Source organism: Vanacampus margaritifer, chromosome 4 (assembly GCF_051991255.1).
Source record: "Vanacampus margaritifer isolate UIUO_Vmar chromosome 4, RoL_Vmar_1.0, whole genome shotgun sequence".
Classification (NCBI taxonomy): Eukaryota; Metazoa; Chordata; class Actinopteri; order Syngnathiformes; family Syngnathidae; genus Vanacampus; species Vanacampus margaritifer.
This window is the reverse complement of record NC_135435.1, coordinates 18209418-18235615: the sequence shown is the minus strand read 5'-3', so window position 1 is coordinate 18235615 and position 26198 is coordinate 18209418. Positions and strand designations below refer to the sequence as shown.

The 26198-nt window shown below is 39.8% G+C and overlaps 1 protein-coding gene across 3 annotated transcripts in view; it reads left to right on the top strand.

Annotated features, from left to right (window-relative positions):
- Positions 1-26198, top strand: part of hipk3b (homeodomain interacting protein kinase 3b) — a 40670-nt gene that overhangs the window by 3313 nt on the left and 11159 nt on the right. For all 3 annotated transcript variants that reach the window (XM_077562883.1, XM_077562882.1, XM_077562884.1), the window contains exons 2-10: positions 6940-8278; positions 14921-15044; positions 20900-21019; positions 21118-21204; positions 22062-22246; positions 22330-22489; positions 24486-24609; positions 24799-24920; positions 25989-26113. In XM_077562883.1, the coding sequence (XP_077419009.1) occupies positions 6940-8278; positions 14921-15044; positions 20900-21019; positions 21118-21204; positions 22062-22246; positions 22330-22489; positions 24486-24609; positions 24799-24920; positions 25989-26113 (2386 nt within the window). The remainder of the gene's footprint in view (positions 1-6939; positions 8279-14920; positions 15045-20899; positions 21020-21117; positions 21205-22061; positions 22247-22329; positions 22490-24485; positions 24610-24798; positions 24921-25988; positions 26114-26198) is intronic.

Genomic DNA, 26198 nt, shown 5'->3' with positions numbered 1-26198 from the left:
GCAAAAATGCTGCTTGGCTGTTTTTTTTTTTTTTTTTTAAACAAGGCCAAAAGTTTCAATTAGGGGTGTAACGGTTCACAGAAGTCACGGTTCAGTACGTATCTTGATTTTGGGGTCACAGTTCATCAGGAAAAATCACAAAAAAGTCCCAAGAATATCGTTCTTGGTTTATTTTCATTGACTTTTAGCAGACAGTAGTGAAGTAACAGTTTGTTCAACATAGTGTCATTTAGAACTACCTGAGATAACTTGGTATACGATGCAGATCACCACTTACAGGTAGTCAAGCTTTATTCTATCTACCTGTAAAAAAAAGTTTATCTACATTCATTGTCAGAGAGAGCTTTTCAGTGACACAGGAAATTCATCCATTTGTTGTTAGTCGTCAGGTGCAACGGACAACTCCTCAACTGCTCGTGTGCGCCTGTACAGGGCCACCACTGAGAGGCTTTTGTGCGCTCGGGATGGGGCATTGAAATGAGACTCGATCACATTTAATAAATATTTGAGGCCTGGGTCCTCTACTATTGCACATGGTGCATACATAGTTGTTGAAATATTGTACAGTAATAGCTAATATACTTGGCCCTGTCTGCTTTCAAATCTATCTAATGGCTTCTTAAAAAATGTGGGAAAAAATTGTTGGACAGTTCGCTTTTCTTCTGTCTGGCTTCGGCGATCGACACATCTGGAATCGGATGATGCTGTCTAATTTTCATTAGCATGTCTGACTGTTGTTTCATATCGCACAACTATTGACCAACACCGACACACTGTCCTCGTCTAGTCCATCACTCAAAATGACATCGCTACTCTGCTCGTAACGGGACCTTACATTTTTCCACACGGCTGATTTAATTGAAACCGGTGGGTCGTCGAGCTCCTGTCTGTCATCTGAACCCGTCCAGCTTTTCTTCCTCTTGTTTTATTGTTTATTGTCGGTTGGCAAACTTTTAGGAGCATTACCACCCATCTGAGTTCTAGTGATGCTACTGCAATGAATATGACATGACATGACATACAAAGCAAACACAGGCCTCTAGTTTCAGTAATTAAAAAAAAAGTATTTTAAAGTTTCACATTTTTTCTGTCGTTTTATGTTGTATTTGTAAATACAAAGAGGCTCTCTGTTAATATTTTCCCAGGCTTGTTCCAGTTAAATTTTTATCCTTGCTTCATTGTTCCTTTTAGTAAAGGGCTGCTCTTTTCATACCCCACTGTGTCACAAAACATTTATGGTCTTAAAGCAGCAATTTGTTGTTTTTAATCTTTTCATCGACAGCACACTCCTGTCTGCGGCCCATGTATCACGTTATCTAAAGCAAGGCTTTCAGGAGGTGACAGTAGGACAGTCATTTAATGCGTCTGACACACCTACTGGGTCTGCAACCTGTGCTTGTACTGTGTTTGCACATAAAGAACTGGTTTCTCAGTAACCTTCTCTGCATTTAAGGTGGAAAATATAACCAGTGAGCAAGATGACAAGCTTAGAATTTCTGTGGAAAGCTGTGCAGATGGGTGGAACTGGGAACATTTCCACCAAAAGTAAACATTCAACATTATTTATAGCACAGGACAGGCATAGTGTTTATTTGAAGATCAGTTGGATAATTTTATTGGAATACCCACTATATTTTTTGTGAAGGAATGGGTAAGAATGTTGATCAAGAAATGTTGCTTGGTAATAAATTATGTAGAGGCCAACTAGGAGTCATGATTTAATATTAATCCGATTAATTTTACATTTTACTACACGTGACTTTCCACTTACTACAGTTGCTGTAGAAAGTGAGAGTAGTTGCAACTGCCATCACTTAAGTTTCACATTTATTTTTCACTTTCTCTGGTCTGAAGCAGTTGGTGACAATGCCATTTGACTCGAATGAGCGAAACTGCAGCTACTGCGAATGGTAGTTATGTTCAACTATATGAGGAGAGCAGACCGTAGCAAAAAAAGAAACAGGTAGTACGACGAACAACTCTAAAATTGCAAACCCTCCTAGCTCATTTAGGTCAGCAGTATAGGAGCATTTTGGCTACCTGGTTGAGAACAGAAATGGAAATGGCATAAGACCCAGTCTCAGACGATATCTTGTCACGTTTACAGTACTGACAAATTAATCTAAAATGACAAGAATCTCATCTGCGCTATATCACAGCAAATTGAATCATAATCCCCCCGAATTGAACCAAATCGAGTCTTTCCACTTTAAAAGCGAACCATCCTTGAATCGTCTCGCACCCCATGTATCGAGATACGTATCAATTCAACTTTTATTGGACAGATGAACACAGTCCTAGTAGAATGTAATCCGGAAGAAATTTGTTTTAGGGACTAGTGAATGAAGTGATTCACTTGCGCTTCCGAGAGTGATGGGAGCACATTAACACGTCGGTGGTAGCGATGGTGTGTACTGCTTACACCGAGCAATTATTTTACGATGGTCATAGCAGCAACTTGAAAATATACCCCACACACGCTATGGTTGGTGTTCTTGTCATTATCCAACCAAACAGCCAGTGCCCACCTAGTGTGAGATTCTTACGAGGCCTTTAACGGTTCATAATTAGAGGCATGACGTGTCACGCAGCAGTGTTGGTTTAAAGGGTGACGATGCCTCTTGGTTCCAGCTGTCCCTTTTACACAGATGTCACTTCATGCTTTGTGTCCTTCCATGGCCCAACGGCAGAACATTCTGTCCGTTTTTTGTGTGTGTTTTTTTTTTTTTTAGTATTGACTGTGTATGAGAACTAATCCAACCAGCTGAGGACTCCTAAATGTTAGTCATAAGTTCACAATTGAAATGCCAAGTGCTCACATTCCTTGGAAAATAGAGAGGCTTTTGAGCAAAGATCTTTTTCACGAGACTTTGGTGTTGTTGTGAGGTCACTGGGCTCTGAATCTTCGCAGCGTCTCCTGTTGAAAGGCAAAGGCGTTGCAAGGACAAAAATGCCCACCATTATTTTCAGCATTGGCTCTGATTTTGGCCTTCACGATGGTATGCTGGAGTCACGGCATTATTTGGTAAATGATAGACAATCTGTTTTTTGGGTTTTGGTCATTGCAGAAGCCGAGCTCAAACATGCAAACTCCACATGGTTTCTGTGCATATTAAAAGATACATATTAATCAGACACACCAGATGAAAGGTTAAGAAATAAAAACACGTACTATACTTTGTTGTAAAGCCGTCTTCATGCTTATTGCCACTTGCTTTTATAATCTCCTCTTTATCATGGAGCTAAACTATGCTACATTTCTTTCTCACATGTTCAAGTGTTATCTGCAGTGAACACCGCAGTCTTTGTCTCACTTTGAATAGTGAAGTCAAACCACAAGGCCATCATCAGTTTTTGCCGTTGTTAACAAACTCACTGCGTAGATGAGATGGTGTAGTTTGTCATACTTAAATGCCTTAATCATGGTTAAATGTGATTAAATATGATGGAGCTGATGAACCTAGAATGTAGAAGGCATGTTCAATTTTAATGCAGCTTTGCTTAACCTGTTAGGCGCAAAGATTATTTTTGTGCACACAACTAGGGGATTGGTATAATGGATTATCCATCCATGCCATTGAGCCAAATTGGTGCAACCGGGCCATTCTGGAAACTCCCCAAATTCCCGATGGCCACCTCGCCCGTGGTCCTGATCTAATGTTCCTAACAGAATTTTGAAAATACGAAACTTCAGATAAATTGTTCAGGTAGTGTATTTGTATAGCTGGGCAGCTTTTCACCTTTTCAGATGTTTGTTTTATTTCCTGTTAATATTATTGACTATCATTTATAGTATATTAAATGTAGTTTTTCTGACTCAGTACCACTTGCTCGTCACAGACAGGTGTCTAGTGTTAATTTGCTTCTTTTGTTAAATTTTGAGGGGACTACTGTCAAAGGTCACCAGTGAGTAATTAACTTGCAGCTCAAGGTTGGTGGAAGGCTTCTGCAGCTTTGAAGGCTGTAATGCAATGCCACAGTTGGAGCCTCATGGTTGACCAAGGGAGTATCTGGGATCTGCTCATAATAATAGCAGCAGCTGCCATTCTTTTCCCTTCCCACTAATTACTGCCCTGTGCTTCATGTTTTGTTTCTAACATCTCAATGTAGGTATATGGTGTTTTTGTTGGTGTGAGCATAGGAATCTCTCTGCCTGGCTGCTCTTCCAGTGTTTTGGATGTGACCTTCTGGGTTGTCCAAAAAAGGAGCCTTTGTCAGGGTTTTATCGTGCTGGGTGCTGAGATATTTGTCTATGGCTGTATGGTATGTCCATTACTTTTGGCTGTTTTTAGTAGTTCAGACTTAGTTATGGCGTCTTGGTTCAACCTGAATAAAGGTAATAAGTTCTACGATCTTTTAGAGTGTATCGAATGGAAAAAAGGCAATAAACAGGTTTGTGTGTTTTTGTTTTTGCTTTGCATAGAACACAAGCACAGTGGACCACAACCCAATTAAGATTAACAAATACTATTCATTAGGGCCAAGCGAAATGGCCTTTATTCTCCCACCAGAAATACAATTTTCGTTTTGTTTTTCCGCTTCTCCTTAGCAAATGACAATGACATTATTCAAACCCAAGTTTCACTTATGTTAATTAGTTTTTTCCCGGCACTTTTTCTCTAGTGAGAATTAACTTCACATTTTCACAGTCAGATTTTTGAATAACTGTTGATAAAATGGTCAGAAATGGGGCTAAATATAGCCCCCGATTCGCTACGCTATCACTATGCTATCAACGTTGTTGACTCCACTTTTGCAGACAAGCTCAAGCTTTACGAAACCAGCTCCTGTTTGTCGCCATGCTGTTCGTGCAAGCAGTGCATGTCAGTGGGGATGTACAGGCAGGTGCGAATAAATGAACAAAAAAACACCCAACAAATGATCTTTAATCAATCCATAAAAGTGATTAATCAGTCTTTTTATTATCTAATCCAATCCACTTTATTTCTATAGCACATTTTATAAAAAATGTTTCCAAAGTGCTGCACATTAAGATCCGCACACTATCATACACATAAAAATCTAGTAAAACCAACTATAAAAATAAAAACAATCAATAAACTAATAAAATACAATAGGTAAAAGAATAAATTTAAATAATTAAAATAAATAAAAATAAAACATAAAAAGACCCAGAGGACTAGACAATTTACGCTGAACTAAAAGTGGGTCTTAAGACGCAACTTAAAACACTCCACTGTGGGAGCAGTTCGAACGCGGAGAGGCAGAATTGTTCCACATCTTGGGGCCAACCACAGAGAGGGCCCTTTCTCCCCTATTAATGTTTTAGTCCTCTGATTCATGACACACTGACATAGCAACTGCCATTGCTTTTGGCCCAGGGTGTAATTTGTTGTTTTTAAAAGGCCTTACACAGCAAATCTTTTGGTATTGTCTGTCATCTCAGGTTTAGGGCATCATGCATAGAAAAGAGTACCAAAGTATACATATTTGTTTAAATGTTGATAAAAGTGTGTAAAACATTTAGCTTGAGCTGTTCCAGAATGAAAGTAGGTCATGGGTCCGAGGGTGGCACACATTGTCTCCAATCACTTACTAAGAACTGGATTGTCTTGAACTTCCATTCCATGTATTGAGCCATTTAAATGGTTGTTTGATAATCAAAATTAAACATGAAATGGCACACATGTACATGTGGGTGGTGTCCATGTACACCCCTTGATGCCTTGTGACTTTATTTTTGTCTGGTTGTCGTTCTCCGATGCTTTTTCTCCCTATTGGTTGCCTGGAGACATGCAAGTAGGATGTGTTGCAACCACAAGGAAAGGTCAGGCAAACCTGTGCAATATTAGTCATCTTCTGTGTGGAGGTGTTGGTGGGCCTACAGTGGATGGATGTGAGTCGAAAGGTGCTCTCAAGCACTCCACTGCAGCTTGTTCTCTTAGTGTTATCACAATTGCTAAAATAAATGAAAACAAAAAAAGTGACCTTTTTCCATATTAGAAAATATTGTAAAAAACAAAAATGTATTGTATATTTGAAGACCACACCTGTAGTTCACTTTCTCTGGTCCGAATCATGACGGTCTTATAATCAATGTCTGTGTCCCCGACTGTTTTAGTCTGTAATCACCAAATTCCAAATGTACCAAAATCTGTCATAACACACCATGTGACATCAGTCTCTTCAGTTGTTGGTCAAATGTAAACAAGAACAAGCCTACTGATAAGCGAGTAGTGAACAATAAAGTAGTGCTAGTAATAAACATAACTTGTGCTCCCAGAGTTGGAGGAAAGGAAACCTGATAATGCTTTTCCCTTCTTTACAATCAGCTTATCTGTAGACTCAACTTTGTCAATGTTAGACAGCTGTTTAAGTGAAAATACAAGGAATTTGTTCAATAAGGAGTCCTGAGAGATGTTTTAAAATGTTTAGGAGCAAAATATCTTAAAATTAAATCTTTATGCACCCTGATGTGTGTTACTTTTTAGTCCAATTTATGGAGCTATCCATCTGTCCATTTTCTATAACACTTAGCCTAAGTATGGTTGTTCTAATTAAAGGGATACTTGACTCATTGATTATTTTTCATGTACAATTAATACCTTTTAAATATAAATTTTTCCACTTGCTGTCGACTAAAGATGACATCACCTGTGCTGAGTAGGTGGATAATGACCAATCATGGCTCAGTTTGCTGACCAAACCCAGAAAGCAGGTGAGTCATGATTGGTCATTACCTACTTCCCCAATACAGGTGATGTCATCTTCAGTCAAAAGCAAATGGAAAAATGTATTTACAAAGTAATCAATTGTACATGAAAAATAATGAAGTTTTCAAATTCATTCTGGGCAAAATATACTTTTTTTTACTGCTGAAAATGGCTCGATGAGTCAAGTATCCTTTTAAATACTAAAATGATATTCCATGGATTTGTGTTATTGACCACCATTGTTTTTTCCCCCTTTTGCTTACAGGTATGGCCTCACAAGTCTTGGTTTACCCACCACACATTTATCAAACCCAGACAAGTGCCTTTAGCAGTGTAAAGAAACTCAAAGTGGAGCCCAGCAGCTGTGTGTACCATGAGAGAGCACATCCGCGGACTTATCTGAACAGGCGAAACCTTGGTATTGTGCACCCGACGAAAGCCTGCTCTTTCTTGAGCCAAGACTTGACGGCGGACGCAAAAGTGTTTGGAGGACAAGTGTACCCTGTGAAGACCGTGATTGTGCGGGGCGTCCAGAGACAACAGCCCGGGAAAAAAGGTGGGGGATCCGGCCCAGCTGCGGCCCATCAGCAGCAGAGCACAGGGGTTGTCCACAAGCAGGACCGGGATCATCATCAGCCAAAAAAGACAGTCACAGCAAGTGGAGCCAGCAGTGGAGCAACAGGGGCAGGAGGAGGGGGAAGGGGAGAGGGCTGCAGTGGAGGAGGTGAGGGTGGTGGAGAGGCGAAGGAGGAGGAGGAGGAGAAGAGTGACAGAGAATCGGACTGTGGAGGTTTGAACTCGGCTGACAGCTCTCAGCGATGTGGACTGAAACGTAAAAGTGAGGATCTGGATAATCGTGGGAGCACCATGCAGATTGTGGAGGAACTGTCAATGTTGCCTGCCATGTTGCAAACAACGAATGTAGGAAACACAGCAGCAGCAGCAGCAACTGCGCCTGCGGCCGTGGGGGCTGGAGGGGGGGCTTCCAAGCAGGTTGCAGGACGCGTGGGCGTTGGTGCAGCAGGGGGGGCGGGAGGATGTGACGGCGACTACCAGGTGGTTCAGCATGAAGTTCTTTGCTCCCTGAAGAATACTTACGAGGTGCTGGATTTCTTGGGACGCGGCACATTCGGACAGGTTGTAAAGTGCTGGAAAAGAGGCACGGGCGAGGTAGTGGCCATCAAGATCCTTAAGAACCATCCTTCATACGCCCGACAAGGTCAAATAGAAGTAAGCATCCTTGCCCGTCTGAGCGGGGAGAACGCAGACGAACACAACCTGGTGCGAGCCTTTGAATGCTTCCAACACCGCAGCCACACCTGCCTTGTGTTTGAGATGCTTGAGCAGAACCTGTATGATTTCTTGAAGCAGAATAAGTTCAGTCCGCTGCCCCTGAAAGTGATCAGACCTGTACTACAGCAGGTGGCCACGGCTCTGAAAAAGTTGAAGAGTATGGGTCTGATTCATGCAGACCTCAAACCTGAGAACATTATGCTGGTGGATCCAGTAAGGCAACCCTACAGGGTGAAGGTGATTGACTTTGGCTCGGCCAGCCACGTGTCCAAAGCAGTATGCTCCACGTACCTCCAGTCTCGGTACTATAGGTGAGTGAACACTCTTGACAATTATTATGACATTGATTGTTTTAACAATTTACTTAAGTGCAACTGCAAACTGTTTTACTAGTATCATTTGAGGGTAAAACTTAAGGTTTAAAAATGTCCTTCCTCTGGCAAAACAAGGAAATGGCTCCCATGCTTGCACAACATCCTGCCAACTACAGAGCCACATACTACTAGAGTCTGAAAAAAGTGACGCCGCAGTGTTCATTATAAAAGATTTTTCAGGCACTAGAGCCTGGGAAAGAACTTGTGTTCTGGAAATAAATGGGTTTAATCATTGATTATTTTTTTTATTTTAAAGCAACACTAAGGAACACTTTCAGTTTATGTTGATTATGGCGGCGCCATATGGACAAAAGCAGTAATGTTATGCCTGAAGGAAGACCACATTTCCCATGAAGACAAAGCGCATTGTGTCGTTTTTTAGTTCAAGGCGAGTGAAATCCGGGCCAATGTTGATCCTTGACTGTCCTTTTATCCAGGTAGTTTTATTTTTTGTCTCCTCAGACAAAACCGTTGTTTTGCAGCTCTGCCAGGAAAGCAGTAATCATGCGTCGACATTCAAATTGACTTCCGTCTTTGTAACGAATGGGTAAAGGGGGAAGTGACGTATGCCATAAAGCAGTCAGCACATTTGTAGTTTTTTTGTGTGGCAGTGTTCCTTCCATCCACCTCAAAGTTGCTTAGTGCTAGTAAGAATGATATAGACCCCCTCAGGCTATGGCAAAGGTACTATTCAACTAGTTTTAAGTCATTGTTTTATTAGAAGAGTTATGAAAACATTTTATTAAGGCTAAAAAGTTCCTCAGTGCTACTTGAATGCATGAATTTCCAAAAGGATTTATTATGACTTTATGGTAGTTATAAATTTCATGCATCGATTATGTGGCAGTATGTGCAAGCTAACCCCAACATTGTTTTTGTAATTAGATAACGTCAAGAAAGCCTGGCCAAGAAATTACTAAATTACAGTACAGGCCAAAAGTTTAGACACACCTACTCATTCAATACGTGCTTTATTTTCACGACTGTATATTGTATATTCTCACTGAAGGCAAACTATGACGACAACTAACGAACACATTTGGAGTTATGTACTTAATGAAAATAATAAAAATAAATACATAAATAGCCACCCTTTTCACTGATTACTTTTTTGCACAGTCAACTGAAAGCGTTTTCCAACCGTCTTTAAGGAGTTCCCAGAGGTAAGAATGTCAAGAAAAGTAACCAGAGCAAAGGATGGCTATTTTGAAGAATCTATCATATAAAACATGTTTTCAGTTATTTCACCTTTTTTTGTTTTGTTAAATACATAACTCAACATCAGTTCATACATAGTTTTGATGCCCTCAGTGAGAATATCCAAAGTAACCAGTCATGAGAATAAAGTAAATGCATTGAATAAGAAAGTGTGTCCAAACTTGCGGCCTCTACTGTATATTCCTTCGAGGTAGTTTCATGTTAATAGCCCAAACTATTATTAGCTGTGTAATTATTTTGGCTTTTTAGTTGTGGACATCTGAGGTTTTCACATCAAAGACGAGAGTCGCGTTCGCCTGAACTGAGGCTACATGCAGGTGACATTCATTTGGCCAGTTGGGAAATGTGTAGTTTGTTTATTTTCCCAAGGCCTTGCGGGATGTACCTGATGTACCAATTCTGCATGCACGGTCCTGCTTGATAAACAACACCACATACATATTTTACGTTGGCTTTTGGTGTTTTGCTGGCAGCATGCATGCTCACAGGTACCAAAAGCGAGTAATGAAATGAATTAATAACAACGTACAAAATAGCACAAAATCCCCTTAAGATCATTTTCTGAGAAGCAAGAAAACAATAGAGGACGTTTGTTGCCTAAATACTCCTCCCCAAACAGATACACTGCATGCTTAATACATACACAGTACAGCAGAATATCTGTCGATGCTGTACAATTCCGACAAGAGTTTTTTCCCCCCCATAGTTACACTACTTTGACACTACATTGAAAGTATCCCAAAATTGATTGGTTTAATCACCGTGGACATATCCACACATGAAGTGTGACTTATGAGGAGGCGGGTGCTTTTTCTGTCCTTAAAGTTTCTGTTTCTTGCATGTGCTTTGCTCCACAAACTTTAAAATAATGAGGGAGGAATCTAGAGATGTGAGCCAGACCCTCACATCCAACATCATTGACCTTTGACGCCACTAATGCTCTTCTAGATTAAACACCAAAAGTTCACAGACTCTCCAAAATCTTGTAGAAAGGCCCAATTCAAGATTTTCTTCCGGTTTCAGTTCCTGTGGGTATAGTCCATAGATTTAGAGTTAAAAAATAGGATGGTTTGTACTTTGCTCTACTTTCGTAAGGCAGGAAGTGAAGAAAGCAGCTGCTTGTCAACGCTGTCTTTTCAGCGCTTTTGTGTTCATTCATGACATTCTGCTGGTCTAGTTTCATATGCTGGTGCATACAAATAAATGTGGCTGCAATTAGCAGATAATATTACTATATTAATATTAATATTATCCCTTTCACCAATAATATAAGTAGTATTTTTTTTTATTGAAAGGCAACCTGGATGACAGACAAGGCAATCCATTTGACAACATGTAAAAGAGAGTCCTCAAAAAGCTGCCCTCCAATCCCAACAAAAACTGAAATATTGGTGAAATCAAATGACTACTATGTAAAAAGCTGTTGCAATAAAAACACACAACTGTGCATGCTTTGTGGAAACCTTGCAGAGCATACATCAGGGGAGAAGAATGTTTAAGCACGTGAGTAAAGAACTGCTTAAAATAACTCAAGGGATGTTGACCCGCATGCTTCTATAGATGGTTAAGCAGCTAGAAGGAAATGAAAGGAGAGCTTGACGATGCAAGTCACGTCTCACTTCAATCACTGACGAATCAGTGTGTTTTGTCCAGATTTGGATCTGCTAAAACTCAAATTTAAAGAGGAAAATATAGTAAATTGCAGTTAAGAAATGAAAAATAAAATTAAATGTATTTAATTTCAAGAATTGTCTCCTGTTTATATTTACACGCAGTATGTATACATTTTTGACTTTCAGTCCTTATGGATTCTGTATTAAATTACTGGAAAATATTTTTAGCTATGTTTTTTCTCTCTTTGCAAGTCAATTGAAAAAAATTTAAACATTCTAACTGTACTCCTCTGTCAGAAAACCTGCACCAAAAGGCTAATACTATATATAGCACACCATATACTAATTTCACAATAAATGCCAACCTTTCTATTTTTGTGCATGAGTTGCTGGTTTAACAAAAAGTGTGTGCGCACATATTGAGAGGAAATGAAAACGGGACAGATGAACTTTACATTCCACATTATTACTGGTTTTTCAATAAATTAATGGATTTAGGGCAACATGTCAAAGGAACTTGGGAGGTTTCACTTGAGAAATGAGATCAGTCATGACTAAAGGCCCTATGTATTAGTTGGCAACCACAAGCCAAGATTTTTTTGCCAAGGACAGAAAAACATTCTCCATGAACTTGTGTGTACTCCGACGACTATTGGAAGATTGTACATAGCCTTGTTGTCTTGGAAATGTAATTTCCATAACACCACAACGTACATGGAAAAAAATTAAGTTGAACTGGGGATTCACTTTTAAATGACCTCTTTTAATTAATTTCTTCAGAGGTGTGCAGTGAAACTACACATTTATTAGACTGCCTGTCACATAATAATAATAATAATGCATCGGATTTATGTAGCGCTTTTCTATCTAATCAGATACTCAAAGACGCTTCACATAAAGATTTTGGCAATTACCAATACAGTACTTTAAGTCTAGGGCTGCTATGACATTAACCTTAAATCGACGGATGGCTGGATAAATGGTTGGGACATAGTGAGACATAACTGCCGGCTGAAACAGGATTCAGGGAGGCTCTATATGGATGATTTTCATTACTGAAAACGGCAACATAATCTTAGATCAGTAAAAGTAGCATTCTATACCGTCCATCCGAACCGCTAAAAGCAAAATAAATTAGTAGCAATATTTAACTGGACACTAAACATTCTTTCTGGTCAAAGTAGTGAAAAAAAATCACCTAGAACTTAATTTGGATTAGAACCAAAGTGCACTCTTAATACATACTAACCTCCTCTATATACCTAAATCAATTTAACATTTATGTATCATCCATAAGGGAAAAGGAAAAACAAAAAATCCCCGATATAAAAAACAAACTACAACGCAGTGGCCCAGATTTAGGTCACTCATATTAGGCAATTTGTATCGTGCATTGTGGCATTTTAGGGCATTTCTGAAAGAGCACAAAAACAAATATGCAGTAGATTACTGTAGTGACAAAATTTGTCCTTTGCATGCAACGCAAACACTGGAACAGTGGTCGACTTGAAGTGTCCGGGGACCCCTATTGTGACAGGTGGTGATGTCACAGTACCAATACAATAACCTCTCGGCCACGACTACCAATTGCCCAGTCCAATACAGCCCTGTGTAGTGTTGTTTCAGATTTGCACCCAGATTCAATGAGTTTCCTCTTTGTAACATATCCGGCCTTGTTCAAGTGAGTTCTAAATGGACAAATTGGTGCCAAAATTCTCCCAGTGAGACATTACATTGTGCATGTTAATGCTGTGGACACCCTTGTTCATTGGAGTTGAATAGGTCCATTATCTTACCATTAACTCTTTGACTGCCAAAAACGTTTAATAACGTTTAGTAAAATCCAAATGAGGACTGCCAAAGACGTTAAAAGACGTTCACTGTTAACCATTTTCTAACCATTTTCTATTGTTGATTACTGAAAAACGGAATAAGGTAGAAACAAACTTTTGTTTCTGATGAAAGATGAGAGTTTAATCTTTCATTTGGTAGTATGTGTGTTTCCATAGTCCAAACACAGAATTTTCTGCGGACCTTGAAAGATCAGTCAAAATGCTTAAATCAGCTGGCACCCACAGCATCCCTTTTCTGAAAACGGTTGGCAGTCAAAGAGTTAAAAATGTAATGAATTTACATGTGTGTCAAAGTCTGTCTGAACTGGGACAAAAATATTTCTCTAACTTTGGCTCCATGTCAGCAGCACATTAAGAGGTTTACATTGGCTGCACACGCGTAAAGCCTTGTACCCTTAATCCAAGGCCTAGGCTGATCAGAGTGCAACTGCTTCCAGTGTTCCACTAAATAATGGTGAATGAAATAGTGAATGAAAAGTTAGTGTGTGGAATTAGTTTTATTTTTTATTTTTTTTATAGAAGTTTCACAGAAAGGCCCCATGCTTCCATTAGGACGTCACCATTTTGCTAGGTTGTCTTTGTGATGTCACATGTCTACCTGTGCCTCCGAAAACACTTATTTAACTGAACAAGCTGTGTAAGACTTCTAAGCACAAAACAACAATACCCCTCCCTCATGTGCTGCCACCCTTATTTGCAGGTCAAATTCCACCTTAAACATTGGTTCTCCCCAATAGGACACAGGCAAGAGGATGAGGGAGCTATTTTTGTAGTGTGAGATAACAGCCTCACTTAAAGTTCTGTAAAGGGAAACAAAAATAGTCATGCTACCTACATGAAGAGTCATGGGGCTGTCGTGACTTTAGGTTGTGTCATTTCACAGAAAATCGGCATCTACAAGACACATACATCATAGAAGATTACACAAACATGTTGAATTCATTCATTTCGAATAAACTTACATAAGTGCAGTACTTACCTGATTATGAAAGCTCAAATGTGTTTTTGGAGTCTAATGGGGATTGTAATGTTTTGTTCAGTGCAACTTTACCTGTCAAGGAGTTAACTACATCAAAAACATACAGGACTGCGGCTCTCTAGGACCGAACTTGCCTACCCCTGCTGTATACCAACTCACAAACACTAACCATGTTAAACTGTGCTATTTGTAAATTAAATAAAATACATTTTGAAGCCATATTGCCCAGTCCTGCGATATATTTACTTTTGCTGTGGTGTGGGAGTCATGGTGCTCATCAGAATTCAGTTTCTCTTTCACGGCGTATTTTCAGGATAGAAAATTGATTTGGTTTCACCAGAGGGCAATGAGGCTTTGGTTGCAACTTTGGTCCAGAAACGGTATCCCCCATTCTTCCCTGGCAACATTCTATTTTCTTAGTATTTTCGACTTGTTGTATATCGCAAGGGGCACCAAACAACCCACCCAGCGCAACCCCAAGTCTAGCTTTATCCTCCGGAAAATCCTCCCCTAATACTAATGGGATGAGAAATTGTTGACCTGACTTCCTGTGGTGTTTTTACTATGTTTTGGACTGACCTAGATTTGGTATGCGTTTTGTTTTGCCGACCTCCTAACCTACTGGCCGGGCCTGCTCATGCATGGCCACTCTGGCTCAATTCATGCATGGCCACTCTGGCTCAATTCATGATGCATGCTATTTGCCACTCTAAAACATCTGACATTCTGTAATACTACGTATTAAGAATGTTTATCTTCCCCAAACAGTAATTACCAACAAGAGATACTGTTTGTAATAATGTGAAATCTGTGTTTTTACCATTCAAGATTGCCCAGTGCCACTTTTTGATGACATTCCTTTTAATATAGTCTTAATAGCCTCATGAATGTAATTATTTTGTATGTTTTTTTACAGGGCTCCAGAAATTATTTTGGGATTGCCATTTTGTGAAGCCATAGACATGTGGTCCCTCGGATGTGTGATAGCTGAGCTTTTCCTGGGCTGGCCCCTTTACCCCGGGGCTCTGGAGTATGACCAGGTAAACAAACATTAGCATGAGAGTTTTTAGCTTACACTGCCTTTTTTCGTACTTGTTATATATTGCATTGTTTTTGCCTACATATGCTTTTTTGTCTGATTTAAGTCTGTATTTTGAAGTTTTGTGCATCTCCCCCCATTTTGAGCAACTTTATTGCTTTAACCCCTGTCCCTCCTTAAAAAAAAAAAGCTCTATCCATGCCAACATTACACCATCCAAGGGTCTGTCTGGGGCCACCTTTCCATTTGTTTTTCCCCGTCCTTTCCTCCGTCTTCAGTTTGCTTTTCCAGTGTTCGTGCATCTTTCCAAATGTGACACTGTGCAGTGAATTCAGATTTTCCATTCCATGTATTTCGTGTTTAAAGATTTTAAGTTTGTGGAAGCTTTTGTTTGATGATGCATAATTTCTCCTGTGATGTTATGAGATGGCTTATAGCTAGAAACAAAAATCAATGGTCTTCTAATGGAAAACTGTGTTATTTAGATGTATATTGATAGATTTTTCTTTTTACTAGAAATTGTGAAAATACATTATCGGGTGGGAAAGGATATTTTTTAGATTCAGCAGTCAGGTTATGTCTGCGAGACTGAGCAGAAATGGGCTTTGCTCCTCCCGATGGACCCATGACGGTGTCTTCCGGGGACCAGACTGATCAGGGCTTATGCTGAGCCGCTTTCCCCTATCCCTTCAAAGCCTGCCAGCAAAGCCTCTGTGTGCCATACTGCACCCTACCTGATGATGCTCTGCCTCCCTGCACCCTCATGAAGTATTTTTATGACGAGCTTTAAAAAATTTCTGTCACTGGGTCATGGGAAGGAGAAATCACTCATCACCTCTAAAACAGATTTGACCTCGGTCAACAGCACAAGTCTCAAAATGAAAATCTTAGTTCACATTAGCCAGGCAATATGTCATGAAGCTGCCATAGGGATATTTAAGGAGAGCATTCTCACTTCATGAAGACACACCTTACAGTCTCAAATCACAGACGGGACGGATGAGTTTGGATAAAAGATGCCTAAAATAGGTGGTGTGAGATTGACTAAAATAAGAAGCAAGATAATAGGTGAGATGGATCTTGAAATACAGGCCAGTTTATCAGATGTGACTGAAAAATCCTTCCGAGTGCAAATGCGTCACAGAAATGCTTTTCATATTTGGTGTGATGGAAGTGGATCCTCGATGTAAATATGACTAGCGAATGTCACAGCACGTGGGATTTCGCATGTAACATGTTGCTGCCAAGCATCATCTCTGGATTAAAATACCTGCTAGTAAACATCATACGTAGTTTAAGATTTGGTTTCGTTATTGATTGCTTTACATTCATGACATGTACAGTGATCACCGTAAACAAGAGCTCCACAACAGATATTTTCGTTAATGCTTTCTTTCAGAATTAATATTTTCTATTGTACTTAATCCAAACAGATTAGTTCTAGCTAAAATAAATTTAAATTTAGCACAAATGTGTCTGATCAGAATCAAAGTTCAGAAAATTTGGTTCAGTGAAAAATGGAGGAAAACCATATTTTTCATAAGGTCATTTATGGTGAGCATTGTAGTCCCATGGTGTGGCTTAGTACGCAATGGAAGATGCAGAACAAACACTGAGTGAGCCATAGACCTTAACTAATTCATTTGCAACCACTGTTCTCCAAGCCTGCCTACTCCCTTTCACCAATTAGGTACAACAAGTATTACAATCTGGTCACATGAGAGTTCACAGAGAGAAAGATCCACTTTGGGGAAACAATTTATCTAATTTTATGTAGTACATTTTCAAATAGTTCCCATCAATGTTTAAAAATAAATAAATAAAAAAATTACAAAGAGAAAGCTGCATTTCCCAAGTTTGAAGTTCCACACAAATGAACCAGCTCCAATCAACTAGAACTATTAAATATATAAATACAATATACAAGAAGACAAGTGACTACGTTGGGTTAGGTGAGCTATACACAAAAACTCCTTAGCCACTTTAAAAAGGAAGACTTCAAAGAATGGCATGGACCACAAATGAAGTGAGGGAAAAAGGAAGAAGAATCCAAATTGGCGTTCTGAAACACAACAAAACACACCGACTAAAACATTTTTTTTGAATGATAGAAAGTTCATTTGTTTTCGAATTAGGGGCATTTCACAAAAATAGCATCAACAAAAGAACCATTTGTCATTTCAGTGTTCCCTTGTCTTAACATACAGTGAATACACAACTTGCAAATGAAGTTGACTAAAATAAAGAGGCCACAGTTGGAGGCAGCTGCATGCTGGTGTGAGGTGTCATCCACTTGCCACGGAGGGGATCTGGATGGAGCCACCCCTTCCGTTCCATTTGTACTTATCTTTCTCCTCGGGGTCTGGTTCCATCTTACACAGCATAATGTATTTATAAGTCAGACTCCTCCTTCTCCTCTCACTCCTCTTAACTTCCTCATCCGATATTACACTACCTTTTAGTTCACTTTTAATTTCATTAGCCAAGCATGAGAAACTCCTCTGCTCTGGTCATAAGGGGCGTGATGTAACATAAGCACTCTACAGTAGTTTTCAATATTAAAAGCTTTCTACTCAGCTCCAACAATCCAAAACAGATATTTAAGAGTAACTGAAGAATCTGAGGGTTTTTTATATTTGTAAGTTCTGCACGTAAAAATACATGAGTTACTTCATGTTCACACTGAAATGTTTTAACACAGAAAGCTTAACGTTTATTTTCTCTCTAATAACTATTTGGTTCACTGTAAAACGAGGTTAAAGGTTAAAGTACCACTGATTGTCACGCCCATCTAAGTGGGATGAAATTCGTTCTCCGTATTTGACCCATCCACTGAGGGAGCGGTGAGCAGCAGCAGGGGATTGCGCTCGGGGATCATTTGGTGATCTAACCCCCCCAATTCCAACCCGTAATGCTGAGTGTCAGGCAGGGAGGCAAATGGGTCCCATTTTTAGAGTCTTTGGTATGACCCGGACACTCCAAACCACTAGGTCACTGAACTAAACATAAAGACTAAAAGATTTAAATATTGAGGATTGTTAACCAAAATCACATTTAAGGAAAGTTTGTTATCTTAACGCTGTAATATTAACATACCTTATTAGTCGTTTATGTTTCATCATTAAATTTAAGTGTAGTATGTCTGTATGTAATATACAGGCCTCTGGTGGCCTCGGTGCATATACACCAGAATGAGTAGCACAATGCCTATTGAGTAATAATTCATGCACTAACGGCTTCATATATCAAGGCTTGAAATTAAGTTTGTTTGCATCGCAGTTTGTGAGTCAGCATTTTCATTTTTCCTCCTCATGTAGACACATTGAAAAGTAAGCGGATGTGTACGTGGCGCAACGCTCTTATGTCACATACGTACGTACAGGAAGTGGGGAGGCGGAAGCGCAGCCATTGGGTTGATGACAAAAGTGTGGGTGGGTGCATTTCATATTGAAACCCAAGGCGAGCACCGTGTGATGAAATCATAACACGGTCCTTGCTCTCCTCCTCAGAGCCCAGCGAAAAGCCGCGTAGGAACCCTAAAAAGATGAAATTATATGTTCTGCAAATCAATGAGATTCATGTTGCTTTTACCTTAGTAAGGTTTTCTTGGACACTAGAACGGATAGCATTTTCCATTGAATCCATTTCATTCAACTCGTTAGTTAAGGCACCATAAGTGAACTGAACCACACTAAGAGTTCAATTGGAAGTGGACCAAGACCACTTCGTCATGCTGACAGCATGTTCTAATTGTCTTACTAGGGAAATGACAAGGTCTAGTGTCCACAATTGTGGAGACCAAAGGCAAGTTGAAGTCACCTATTTCAGATGTGTCCTCTTTAAATTGTTTAGTTGTGAAAATTGTAATATAATATTCAGAGAATGAGATGTGCCTTTTTGTTGCAAAAGCTAGAAGCAATAGAAATACAATCAAATATGTGTTTGTATCCGAATTAAATAAAAACAAAGGTTTCTTTCTTTAATTCTGTTGGTTATCGTGTGGTCTCATTGTCTCTGCCAAGGGACGCCTTTTGGGCAAGAAGCAAGGTTTTTTTCGCCCACAGACACAGGCTGTTTTTTTTTATTTTTTATTGTGCAGACTTTCTTGTTTATATAGTGCTGATGAAGAGATGGAAAATTTAATTATTGTGCTTTTAAGTGACTGCTCAGTATTGCATGGATCTCTTACCACTGTCGTCATCGTATGAGAGGCAGTGGAAAGCTTTTTTGGTTGACATGCAGTGCTTAAAAAAAAAAAAAGAGATTTCAAACCATCCATCAATTGGAAAGTCTGGTGGGCCGCTGGGCTAATAAAAACTCTGGGCTAAAGCCTGTGATGTATTTCTTTAAAATAAATAAAACCAAATTTATAATATCTCGATTTTGATGAACACTTAATACTACACTATTTACATATTGGTCATGATGCATGCCGGGCACAGCGTCGCCATTCCGAATGAAGTTCATACATGACGCTTGTTTGAATTGACGAAAGGAATATGCCACCACTGTGAATCCGAATGAAATTTCATTCGGATTCAGCTTATTCATTCCGATTAAGGTGTTTATATGGAGCATTTTCATTCCGTTTGGTCGTTCGGATTCATTCTAATCGTAATACATGGCTCCATGTAAACCAGGCTACTCATGTCAAGCTCGAGCTCAATAAATACCCCGACCAGAGACGCATTAAATGACGCCAGCACAAACATTCTCATGGCGTATAGTAAACTTTAGGTCACGCAACATGTTTTCATCGCTTATACAGAGTGATTCTACTACGCTAAATTTACTGTCAATATTCATTTATTAAAGCATGCAGGATATTAGATCACCCACACAGCCAAGATTGAGCATTAGCAAATACATTTGATTTCCACCTATCCATCTAAGGTTCTTGAGAAATCTTGGTTTTTCTATGTGTCTTTACAATTTTGTAAGTCTCAGCACTCTTTGTACATCTAGACTAGAGTCTGCTTTTGGAGGCTGTTCAGCAATGTCATTGTGTCCTTGTTCCACTTTTTGTTTTATAGCCTTGTTTTTTTTTTTGCCATGGAAAATTAACCTTGTTTTTTAGCCATGGAAAATTATTCCAAGACTTTTTCCTCCCATATAATTCTCATTTTGTAAACAACTTCCACTCTACTGATGTTTCTAAAATATAATCCCCAAGAGCTGAGCTTTTAGCAATATTACATTTAATTTCTGCCATACTGGAATTCGCAAATAGTGTGACATAACAGGATTTTAGCATATTAAGGGTTATACTGGCGCTACAATGATTGACATGGTGTGACACATCTTTGTCACTGTGTGGCTCCATGCTTCTTTGCAGTGCTGAATCTGTAATGCTTGTTGTCCTTAACACTTATGTGTGATTGACGTCAGCGAGGCTGCTCACTGGCCTCCTCACATAAACCTGTGTGTGTGTGTGTGTGTGTGTGTCACACTCCTCCGAAGAGCCATCATTACCAAGGAAGGCGTCTGGCATTTAGCGCAGGAGGGACCTTGTTATCACAGCTAACATGTAAAGACCCTGACACCTGTCATACATCAGCACAGGGATATTTGGGTTTAACTGTTTGACATGAACTGCAATCTTCAAGGTCTGTGATGCAGTGCCCAGATGGAGGCAATCTGAACCCAGTGACTCTTGACTGTCAGTGATTTTACAGAAATAATGTCACTGTTATTGACCTTTTTAATGCTCTTAAGCACAGTTTCTTGTGTGTGGGTATTAAATATAAATTTTGCTGCCTTAATTTCCTGCACTAGATTGCTAACGTACCTGTGAATAGAATTGTTGTTCATTCTTGTCTTGTTTTCTTTCTCCATTCCTCTTTTCTGCCCAACTAGATTCGCTACATTTCTCAGACACAAGGTTTGCCTGGAGAACATTTACTGAACGCAGGGACAAAGACAACACGTTTCTTTTGCAGAGAGTCGGACTCGCCTTATGCAGTCTGGAGAATAAAGGTGAACAGTTTTTTTGGGGGTACACAACAGCACTGAAACCTCATCTCCTAATTTAACTCCAATGGCAACCTACTAATAAACATTTTCTGTCTCCACAGTCTACAGATGAGCATGAGGCAGAGACGGGGATGAAATCAAAGGAAGCGAGGAAGTACATCTTCAGCTGTTTGGATGACATAGTGCACGTATGTTCAACTCTTCTGACTTCCAAAGAAGTTCAACTTCAGATGTTTACAGGATGTGCTTCTTTATCTGCGTAAATGAATAGAAAAGCAGAATACAGAACTTCTTAATTAGAGAGGACATTTTATAATCTAAATTTCTCAATTAAACATTAACCCTGGAGAACCCACGAGGTCAAATTTGGCCCCTATAAATTCTGCTACTCAAATAACAAAGAACTTTTTTTTTTTTTTTTACTAATTTAACTTCAAAAGTCCAGAGTGCCACTTCTGACCCCTGCATGGGGCCATCTAGTGGATGAATATTGCACTTACATGAACCAGAGTGGTGGTGACAAGATGGCTGGCAACATGCTGTTTTGTTGAGCTGGAAATCAATCCAAACAAAACCATCTTCTCAGCAAACCATCAGATGGTAAAATTGTGTTTTTTTTGTTAATCTATTTCATATCATGTTGCAGAATGCCTAAGAGTATGTTTTATATATATATTTTGATAAATTAGCAACTCTGAGCTAGTTAAAAAAAAAAGGGTTAAAATTGAAAAAAACATATTTTGGTGTTCAGTGAACTTATAGCAGTCATTTAATGTATAATTCATAATTTTCCAAAGAAGAAAAGGGTTCTTGGGTTCTCCAGGGTTAACAGAAAAAAAGCCTCTAGGTTTTAGTCATCCTTTACTCAGAACACGGGAAACTCCCACACAATAATAGGTGCTAATCCTTGTCTCTTCTAAGTCTGAATTTGTGTCACCATTTCTAATTTATGGAAATCCATATACCATATTACAATATTATTATCACGACTAAAAGTGTACATTTATTCCAAAAGTACTGAGTTGATATAAATAATTTGTTCCAGGTAAACCTAGTGATGAATCTAGAAGGCAGTGACTCGCTCGCAGAGAAGGCAGACCGCCGGGAGTTTGTGAGTCTGCTGAAGAAAATGTTGCTCATCGATGCAGAGGAGAGGATCACCCCCGCCGAAGCTCTCAGTCACCCCTTTGTGACAATGCAGCACCTTCTCGACTTCCCACATAGCAACCAGTCAGTCCCCCTGAAACTCACTTCCTGCAGACGTGACAAAAGATTGTGCATCGGTTTGACCTCTTAACCTCTTGTGTGCACAGTGTGAAGTCGTGTTTCCACATCATGGATATTTGCTCAACCCGTCCCAACACGTATGAGGCAGCCAACAGGAGCAAGGGACCCTTTGTCAGACCCGTGGCCGCTACTGCTGCAGCCGCAGTTAATCACCCCTTCAACAAAATGACTGTTGTCCACCCTCAAGTAAGGCAATTACAACCTGCTGTCCATACTTGTCTGTCTGTATTCTTACATGTCTCTCAACTTTCATGGTGGTGTGTCCCAGCTCGTTGGAGGAATGGCTACAACGCAACAGTTGGGGGATTTGGGCATTAGAGCGCAAAAGAAAAATGGACAAGCGAAATAGATAACCAAGAGAGATTATTTAAAACATAATAGTCAGGGTGTAAAACTGAACCTACGATGTTTCTGTTTCTGGATTGTCAAGAACCTCTCAATTCATGATCCTCCAAATGCTTGCAGTTATGCATAAAGTATTCCTACCACTCCTAATTAATGCTCGTGAGAAACTTTTGCATTTGGGTCAGAAATGGATGAAGATACATTTTCAAGTGCTTTTGTCTACTAATGAATGCCGCACTACACTGAAAGGTCCACATAAATGGAGTTCAGGATGGGTGGTGAATGGCCAACATGTAATACCGTTGTTGCTGATTTCAAAATGTATTTGCTGTAAATCACTCTTGACTATTTTGGAAAATAGGCACACAAAAAAACAGCATATTGGATTGCAGTGTTCAGCCTTAGATTTTGAAAACAAAAATCATACAATTATCATGAAAATATAGACTTTTTTTTTCTGGATTAGAAATGATGCAAATATAAAAAAAAAAATGTTATGTTCTCCTTCCTTGTCTGAAGGTTTAAACATCTCCTTGCCCTTGTTGCCTTCAAAACTGCAGACTTGCCCCTGCGACTGCCTTGTAGCTCTGCTGTCATGGCAACAAAATCACGTCATGTTGCTGAGGTCATGGCAACGCTGCAAATCTGTTGTTGCTGAGGAGAAATAAGGAGCTGACCCTTTTTCCGTCAGTGCCACCTTTTATGATAAAAATGTTCAATCAATCAAGAATCAGCAAACTTAACATCCTCTATTTTGACCCAGGCTGAAAATGACTGCTACCTGCTTCTCCTTGTCTGCCTTTATCAATAATAACAATGCTTATTAGATACAAAGCTTATTTTCTGCTACATAGGTGATGGTAGTTACTTAGAGGAGAGGTGTGGTGCAAGTTAGGCTAGCACCTAGCATTTTTGCCATAAGAGCTGCCATCCAAACAAGGGGATGGGCAACTGTTTGACACACCGCTTTTTTTTTTGTCTTTTTTTTTACGGAACTAGCTCTGAGCAGATTTATTTGGGTGACATGTCACCAATGGCATGCCGCTTCTGATTGGTTCTCTTGGTCAGAGAGGAAGAAGACGGGCGTGTATTTATAAAATTATTGACACAACGGATTCTGGGTCAGTCAGTTAGTTCAGCTTTGGCGATCGCATGATCGTGGTTTCTGGAATTGTGATTTCGATCCAAAACCAATAAATCGTCACTTGGTGGAGAAATGCTGTTTGGAGCAGTATTATGTAAATGACCCAATTTGTCATTTCACAGTTCGACAAAATTGCTTGCTTACAGACACATTTTCGGAAAAAGCCCCTCACAAAAGATACATTTGGTTATTAATTTGTCACTTGACGGATGGGCAGGCACTCCAGAGACCCGATATTTGTATACAGGCAATTAAAAAGCCAATTTTTCATATGCCCCTATGCAAGGCTGACATTTGCATTTTAAAAATTCAAGCAGGCTCTCTGATGTAGTCACTTTATTCAATCTCAGGAGACCATATTGAGTGACGTGCGCTGCATTAATAAGGACTTGTAATTCTTTAACCTTCTGACGTGCGGCTTTGCGTTAACAATCATGTGCAGCCACACAGAAGCTGGTGGAGAACAATATAGGCCTGGTTCTAAGTATCCAGTGAATGTAATGATAGCCACTAGCCAGCATTAGTAGTGAAGCAGAGGCACATGCTTAAAAGGTATGTGCGCAATACTTGACTCAAAGGCACAACCGAGTCTGTCTTTTATTAAATTACAATTCATTCACATGATAAATATTTTAGTTGTACTTGAAGTGGTTGGATGTGGTTCAATCACACTTTGTTTATTTATTTTTAAAGGCATTAGCACCATCTGCCCCCTCAGTGTTGCACCCTGGAATACCATTACAACCAGGAAATGGACAGTTTGGGGGCAACGATTCATTTCAACAGGCGCTGATCTTATGTCCACCCACCATTCAAGGTAGGATGTTTATTCACAGTATAAATTGGACTGGTAATGTAATTTATTATAGGATAGATACATAACATGTGATTCCTTTCAATTCATTGTGTTACTAAAGTGCCAAGTCAGTTCCAAAAAGAAGTTCCATGTTCCCTCTCAAGGCGCTTTGCATTTGTAACCAAACATTCTGTATTTTATCCTTTGCAGGAATACCCACCAACACTGTGAAACCAGCTGGCTACTCTGTTCGAATGGAGGCCTCTGTGCCCCTGGTCACTCAAGCGCCCCCAATCCAGCCCATCCAAATCAGACCAGGAGTTATCACGCAGGTGCTGCAGTCACACATTTTATTCTGCATTATTCACAATGAGACTTTTACTTCTTGTACATGAAACTACAACAGTATGACCTTGACAGATAAGATTGCTTAAGTGACGGCCATCCCTCAGGGTGTAGAGACAGCCGTTCAGTAACCAGAAGGTCGTCTGTTTGATCCCTGCAAGTCATGTGTCGTTGTGTCCTTGGACGAGGCACTTCACACACATTGCCTCCAGTGCTACTCACACTGGTGTATAGAAGGTGCGAATGTTTGGTGGTGGTCAGTGGGGCCGTAGGCGCACACTGGCAGTCACGCTTCCGTCAGCCTGCCCCAGGGCAGCTGTGGCTACTTAAGTAACTTATCGCCACCACAGTGTGAATGTGTGAGCGCACGAATAATGCAACCACTGTGAAGCGTCTTTGAGTGTCCAAAAAAGTGCTATATAAATCTAAAGCATTATTATTACCTCCTTAACCAGGCTGCATAAGAATCTTCCCATACTACACACTCCCTCACAGACCACCATTTAAATCTTCAAATTAGTGTTGTTTTATTACCTTTTTTTGGCCCCCGATTCCGATGCCCAGTTTTGCAGTATTGGCCGATGCCAGTACCTAGTTTTTTTTTTCCCAACATGAAAAAGCTGCCATGCCATTGGTTCAGAGCATTCAAGGGCCAATAGGAAATCTTGGCTCAGCATGCAGTGAACACGTCAAACATCAGTGAATGTTGTTCACAAGCAAGAAATAAGATGCTACCTCCAAAGTCCTATATTAGCGTTGGAAATAATAGTATCGTCATATTACTTGATAGTACTTGCCGATAACACTGTTTTAATGCAGTATCGGGGCTTCTCCCGATACCAGTATCGATATCGGAACAACACTAATTCAAATATAAAGAAACCCAAAAGACAATTTTTTTCCCCCCTGATATTTTTTTTTTATTGATCTCACCTAATTACTGAAAATTCCAAAACAGAGGCTATAATGTGGAGGTTTTGTGAATGACATGAAAACTGTGTGATGATCACTGATGAGATAAATGTGTCTTCTTTGGATTCTCTGCGCCTAAACAGGCCTGGTCGAACCGAGCCCAGCAGATTTTGGTGCCCACTTGGCAGCAGGTGACATCAGTTCCCCCACCGCCAACCACTTTGGCGTCTGACACAGTGGCGGGCCCAGCAAGAGTGGGTGACTGGGGGTAAGCTAAATATGAGTTATGCTAGTCATACTTTCTAATAATAATGAACTTCAACACAATAAAAAAACAAAATTTTTGATAAATA